This window comes from Poecilia reticulata, linkage group LG22 (assembly GCF_000633615.1).
Source record: "Poecilia reticulata strain Guanapo linkage group LG22, Guppy_female_1.0+MT, whole genome shotgun sequence".
NCBI classification, from domain to species: Eukaryota; Metazoa; Chordata; class Actinopteri; order Cyprinodontiformes; family Poeciliidae; genus Poecilia; species Poecilia reticulata.
The window spans coordinates 17063795-17071169 of record NC_024352.1 but is presented as its reverse complement, the minus strand read 5'-3'; the positions used below and the strand labels follow the sequence as shown (position 1 = coordinate 17071169).

The 7375-nt window shown below is 41.6% G+C and overlaps 1 protein-coding gene across 3 annotated transcripts in view; it reads left to right on the top strand.

Moving 5' to 3' along the window:
* Positions 1 to 4174, top strand: part of lclat1 (lysocardiolipin acyltransferase 1) — a 15975-nt gene extending 11801 nt beyond the window's left edge. For 2 of the 3 annotated variants that reach the window (XM_008399774.1, XM_017302624.1), the window contains one exon: positions 1145 to 2379. In XM_008399774.1, coding sequence (XP_008397996.1) covers positions 1145 to 1644 — 500 coding nt within the window. In that variant the 3' untranslated portion in view covers positions 1645 to 2379. Of the gene's footprint in view, positions 1 to 1144; positions 2380 to 4077 lie in introns of those variants that run through there. The other variant, XM_008399775.2, reaches the window with a different exon arrangement.
* Positions 4175 to 7375: the final 3201 nt, after the last annotated feature.

Genomic DNA, 7375 nt, shown 5'->3' with positions numbered 1-7375 from the left:
CCTCTCCTCCCCTATAGGGAGGTCTTTAATACCACATCTGGCCCTTCTGTCTCACCCCCCATTCGCACTGTTTGCTGATGCTGACACTAACTCTCCTAGCAGGTGTTGCGATATCATATGACTTAGCTAATTCTCCTCCTCTTGTCTTTGCGCAGCAGACTGATGACACGCGCGCGCTGTCTTCGTCCAGCTCTACTGTTCCCCTCCCACCTCTATTTTTACCTAAGCTGTGCAGGACCGGGCGCTGCCAGGTGTCCCTTCATGCATCTGATATTTAATTCAGCCTTCCCTGCTTATTATAAGGGCACTGCAGATATGCAGGGATGTAGAGGCTGCTGTGGCTTTAAATCAGCTGATGGGCTAATAAATCTTTATTTTAATTGGACAGGGTGGATGTATGAAAACGCAGAAGATTAGATCATGTATCACTAACCTTTATCAGATTTTTATTTATTTTTTTATTCATTACCACACATTCTGTCGGGTGTTTTTTTTTTTTTTTTTAATGTGTCCTGTCCAGCAGTGTGGCACTCACTGCTGGACAGAGAGTCAAGGTGAGAAGCAAAGCATTCGCCATGAAAACTTTATTAGAAATTGTTTTGGGTTCATTTCAAATGTAATAGATGGGGAAAAAATGGATAACGGTGGGGGAAGAGTTTTAAAGGGAAGGAAGGAAGGAAGTAAGTAGGTAGCAGTAGTGGAGATAAAGAAGCATAGGGAGAGCACAAGTCAACTCCCTTGAAGTCTGCAGAAAGAGAAAACACAAAACCGTGAAACCAAAACAACAAACATATGCAATAATAACAGTTATAACATCATTGGAAAGTACATGGTAACACAAGATGTATTTAGTGGCAACCGCAGTCCAAATGAGAGTGTGCCTGACAAACACCTGGATCTAAACATCTGTTGGTTCGTGCATTAAGGAGCCAAAATGATGGAAGTTTTTAGTTTTAGTGCATTTAATTCATGGGAAAACATTCAGATTTGTCAGTATTCGGTCGGTTGATTTTAAGAGAAAAATGCGCATCTCTGCCTCGCTGATTAATTTACCATAGACGGAAATAAATCTCCTGTCTTGCCATATCGATGTCTGGGTCAGTAAATTTGCCCCCATTTGATTATATCTTCCTCTTTCCTGCAGGAGACAATCTGGACGCCGTCCATGACATCACCGTGGCGTACCCCAAGAACATCCCGCAGACAGAGCGTCACCTCGTCTTAGGAGAATTCCCTCGCGAGATCCACTTTCACGTCCGCCGCTACCCGGTTTCTTCGCTCCCGTCCTCGTCCGCAGAGTTGGAGTCTTGGTGTCGAGAGCGCTGGGCGGAGAAGGAGAGCCGCCTGCGCGACTTCTACTCGGGCCAGCCCCGGGGCTTCGACAGGGACGGCATCGCGCGAGTGCCGCCTTGCAAGTCGGAGCTGCGGGTGGGTCTGATCAAAGCGGCCTCGCTGGTGTACTGGAGCGGCTTCATCGCTTTCTGCTTGGCTGGCCTGTGGCTCTGGCCTTCCTTCCGGCTCTACGTCCTGGTTATGATTGTGGTGTTCACCGTCCAGCAGAAGCTAGCTGGAGGGCTGGAGCTGATTGAGATGGCTTGCCATCGATACTGGAAGGAAAAAGTGCAGGAGAGAAAGATGCAGTAGAGAGGGAGACACTGTTTTAATTTTGGGGGGGAGAGGGGGGGAGAAGTTTTCACCAACAACCAGCCGAAGGCGTTTAAAGCTGATCACTGAGCTGATCTGAATCCCTTAGAGGAACAGAAGCTTTTCTGCCTCACGGAGTAACAAGTGCATCTTCAGATTGCATGTCTGGCTACAGTGGAGAGATTACGATGCTGGCAAAGAATAAAAAGAGGAATGTTGGGTATATCTATTCCTTGCTGGGTTCAAGGAATTCATCACGTGTGATGTTCCACTTGACCTTCGTGCAGTCAGGGTGAGAAGTACAGTCTGTTGTTTTAAGAGTTTGAACCTCTAAATGATTTCATATTTAGCAAATTATTTAGAGGTTCCAGCATCGTACCTTTTGTTTTTTTCTTTATGGCAAACCTGGGAATTTAGATAGGTTGCACTTTCTTTTTACCACGACTGTATATACCTCTCTGCACAATCCTTCTTAATTAAGTTGCCGTTTGTGTTTTACCGGTTTTATGTTGTCTGTGTTTAAAACTTGGTTGTTTAGGGTGTCTGTGTGGAAATCTGTCAGGAAACGGTTGGTATTTCTTATATCGCCATGCCTACGAAACCTGTTTTATTGTCTGCTATGTTGCCATTGGTTTTACATAATGAATGGAGCAGAGCCATATTATCGTCCACCTGTATTTGTGTATGTGTGATGACTTGACTTTGACCACCATTCAAAAAAAAAAAAAAAAAAAAGCACTGGTGGTTGAACTTTTTATTAGCTGTGCATCAAGGAAATAAATAGTTTAATTCCCAGAGATTTATTATAAAGTATATGTTTAGAATTGGGTGTGCAGTGCCATGCAGGGTCTTGATCCCTCTTGAAGCTTTTCACATTTTTTTCCACGTTAAGACCTCAATGTTTTTTGTTAGGATTTTATGTGAAAGACTAACATGCATCCCAGTAAAGCACCAGGACTGCTAAAGTCCTTGGTACTCTGGCTGTGAGTATACGCTGCGACATTTTGTTTTCCTCTTCCTTCCTGAGTGCACAGCTGGTCGTGGTCCGCAGGCCTCTCGGCTCCTTTACCAATTAACGCCAACGCTCTCCCTGCCTGGCCCGGTTTACACGGACAGCAGGGCCTGTGCAGTTGTGCCACGCTCTTTCAATTTAAAGATGATCAGTGGAACATTACGCCATGACATGTTTACAGCTCAGGATATGGATTTATTTCCTACCCTGTCGGCTTTCCGTGTTGGTCCCCGCGGTCCTGTTTCTTTAGTAATGTTTTCTAAAATATATTCGGAGGCCCTCGCGTAGCAGCTGGATTGAATCCAAGCAATTGGTTGCACTGGATTTAATTTCCAGGTGTCAGAGTAAATGAGGCTGAAACAGTTCCGGTAAGAAACTCGTGGGTTTTTTAGATATTACTTTACACGTATATGTGCCACTTCATGTTGGTCTGTCATATAAAATCCCAACATATTACATTGTAGAACAGTACGAGGGATATTGAATACTCTTGCCAGGCACTGTAATTACCCTATTATAATAGTTTTTGCTCCCTCAGGAGAACTTTCTCTCATTATCATTGAAGCCCTAATTGCTCAAGTTGATTTTGCACAGAAAAACCAAAGATGAGAAACGGATAAATGATGTGGAGAACAAAACAAATAACCAAACAGAACGTAGTCTTTCTCGTCAGGGAGGATCAGCTTTATCGACCGCAGACCAAGCTGCAGCTCGCTTGTGTCCTTACAGAATCAACAGTCGTACATGCGAGCGGCTGCAAAAGCGTAGGAGTTTTTGAGTTTTTAAGCCCTCATCCTGGGAATGAAACGATGCCTTGTTCAGACAGGTCCTGGGGAAGGAGGAATGTCCTGTTGAGGCAACATTACCCCTCGATCTGCAGAGCGGTCCAGAGTAACCAGACTTGGAGTGGAAAAACGGCCCCGAGGTCAGCCTAATCCAAAAAAGCCCTGTAATGCCCACCTCTGCATGTGTCCCTCTCCCCTGGACTGGCATCGATGCGCCTGCTAAACTCAATTAGCAAGTGACAGCTGAGAAAGCTACTGTATTTATGCCAAAAAAGGACTGAAACTAAAACCAGTTTGGAGCAGTGCTTCGCCCGCACTCCCCTTGTCTCAAACCTCATTGATTCTGTAATAAAGGAGTAACTGTCTCCTTAGGTAGCCGTATATATTAACTTCTGTACTGTGTGTATCCACCACACAAGTGTTTTTTTGTTGTTTTTTTTAATCTGGGGTTCCTTTTATTTAAACACTAAAAATGGTCGATTCCTATCACTGTGATGCAGCTGTGTTAGCAGTTTAATTATCCATGAGTAAAGGTTTATATGGTCCTATATATGTATATTTTAGTTTATAACTCCTGAGCCAGCCTCAATCTCCAAACATTGTCTGTTTTGTTGTCTGTTTTACAATTACTTGCAGATGCTGGACTTCCTAGGAGTCGCCGTCCTCAGGTAAACAGTGTGGACACCATGAAAAGGCAGTCTCTTAAATGTATCTCAATAAATCTCTATCACCTCATTAAAAGCCTCCTGTGTTTGTTTTGTGTCCTGTTGAGTACATAAACTTGAGTTTAACTGATGCATCTTGCTAAAATGGAGCATCTGAGAAGAGGAAATTCAGTTCCGACGGCGTTTATTCAAGTGTTTATTTTTTAGGGTTATGGCTCACAGCCAACGAAAACCACAAATTCTGTTTCTCCAAAAACAAATGACTGCAGGTTTATTGAAACACTACCGACTGTTGAAACTTCACAACCTTTCCTAAAGACCGGGAGTATCTAAATTATTATGACCTCAACTGAAGAACGATATAAAACTGGCCTTTCTGTACAAGCAGATGGACACTTCTGGGATTTCCACTTACAAATTACATTTAAAATCGAAAAATGGGGAAATGTTGTCTTTGGCAAACAATTACTCTTTTTTTTTTATGTTGGCCCTTCCACTTTTACTCTAAAGCAGATTTGGCTAAACATAGCAAACAATTTAAAAGACATAGTGACCAGTATCTAAAAAATAAATTAAAAAATTCTAAGAAAACTACTATAAACATGCCTATCAATAATTAAAACATGATGATCCATATTGATTCATAAATTGCATAAAATTTTTTACTTTTTATGTCATAAAAATGCTGCATTTTTAGCTTATTGTAGAGAAAATTAGCATAATAAAGAACATGCATTACAGTTATTTGCTCTTTTATGTTAATGATTTTTGCACTTCCAAAGGAAACACATAATGTATTTCTATGTAAAAAAAAAAAAAGACTACACTGCAACCTTCCAGTGCTTCCTTTCTCTTTATTCTTGGTAAGATGCTTGACCATTCTTTCTGATTGAGAGCAGACAACACCTATAGGATCCTTAAACCTCTCTAATACACGCCTTTTTCATTCCTTACCATTAAACACCTGTGCCTATGGATACCCAATTAATTTTTTCAGCAACAACCTTTACCTGCTTATACTGACCCTCCGTATGGAGGGTTTATATGATTCTGAAGGTCATAACATTTTTGCAGAATCTCTGTTCTAGTTTTTTTTTTTTTTTTGGAAAATAAAATGTTGGCTTCTCAGTGGTTATGATCAAAAATCTTCAAAATTAACAGCAATAAACACCTAAGTATGTACATCTATGTAAATGTACATATTACATAACATTCTGTTGAAGATGTCCCTGTCCTTGTCTCTGCAAAACCACAGCTATCTATCTTTAGATAGACTTTATACAAAATCTAGTGGCCTTTATCTCCGTCACACAGTGGTTTCCATTATTCTTATGTTTGGAGACATGATGACATTTTGATCAGCTGCAGGCTACACCCCCTTCCCTCCCGCCCCCCGGAGCCCTTTCAATCCGAAATGCACTGTAAAAAGCTTCTACGTCGCAGCGAATGACTCAACAAGACCTTGAACGTTCACATTACACAACACCGGGGACCACTGTTTGCCTTGTCTGCTTTACACACACACACACACACACACACACACACACACACACACACACACACACACACACACACACACACACACACACACACACGCACACACACACTCACAGTCATGCATCTACCATAGACAACCAAAAAGGTCAGGAGCTTTGAAGGTGAAGTGCAGTCACCATAGTAACTCGTGTTGACTCCCCTCCGTTTCCCGGCAACGGGATGTAGGATGATGTCAATGGAAAGCATGCTATTTTCTACTGGTGACAGAATGATGTCACTCCTTTTGTGTACGCGAGGAGAGAGAGAGAGAGAGAGAGAGAGAGAGAGAGAGAGAGAGGTGGAAAAAGAAGTTTGTTCTGTAATCTGCGAGGCGGAGGCGTGTCGGTAGCATTCCATAAAAACAATGAGGAAACAAAGGCTAAATAAATTCAGAACACGCTGAATCATGAGCCAATTCCTTGTTCCCCTCCTCCCTATAGTTCTTCTCCAGCTTCTGTGGATAAGTTCATATTTCTTCTGGAAGGTGGAGAGAACTGATGATGCACAGACTCCCCTCAATCTGCGTCACTACTTTTACATTTTAAACATACATTACAAAGTTATTATAGAGGGAAAATGGTGAGATCAACCTTTAATGGATACATCGCAGAATTCCTTTCGCTACACTTTCAGGGTAATAAAAAAAAAAGTAGCATGTTCACACACACAAATCTCAATCTGAGCTGCGTCGGTCCGATGATATGCAAACAGGCTGGACGAGGAGCATTTTTTTTAAAAAATTCTCAATAGATGACTTTCTCTGTAAACACCTCTGGACACAATTGGAGACAACTACAAAACCTACGAGTGAAACTATGACACTGGAGAGCGCACCTCTTTTTGCCTCCAGTCATAAATGGCATTAAACTGAGTCAGAAGTCTACCCGTGCTCTGAATCCATAAGTACGCCCAGTTCCTGAATGTTAGACATAATAATAATAATAATAATAATAATAATAATAATAATAATAATAATAATAATAATAATAATAATAATAAATAAATAAAAACGTTTGTTCTATGTATACACCTGCAAGCTGTGCAGGTTAAATTCAAGAATCTTAATATTTGTGTGTGCAAAGTTTAAGTCCTGGATGCTCAGTGTGAGAAGCCACTGCAGAAAAGGAGACCTGTTGTCCCCCCTCCAGTTACAGTCTCTCCCCCTCTCCTCCTCTCTCATAGCATCACAGCTTTATGTAACTTTACGGCAATACTGCAATGTTAGTAGGTGGATTGAGGAGTAAATCGTCTTTTTTCCCCATTTATAAACCAAATGGAGTCGAAGCTTTTTCTTTTGGGGGGGGGACGATTTGTCACACTGAGCGCTGCAAGGTTTGGATTAACTTGTTTTTTTTTAACCTTCTGCTTCAAAAAAAAAAGCAGTATCTCCTTTCTTAAGCTCTGAATATTTACTTGATTCTGAATAATTCCTGAGAATATTCTTTTATCTCTTCCACAGAGAGACATCAACAGCGTGTGTTTGAGGAGTGCAGTGAAACATGTCAGACTTTGCCAAGCGGATTAACGTCAGAGGCAGCCGCATCAGCAGCATTTCCAGCAGAGAACGTCTTGAAGGTTTTTCCTCAGTATTCTGCTGCCCCCTACAGGCCTGCATGGTACCTGCAGTCCCATTTTCTTCCTCGTAAACACTAATCAGTCATGCAAGGAAAACGCCCCTCTTATCAATTAGTAATTGAAGCGTTTTTTTATGAATAAAATAGTAGGACGCAAAC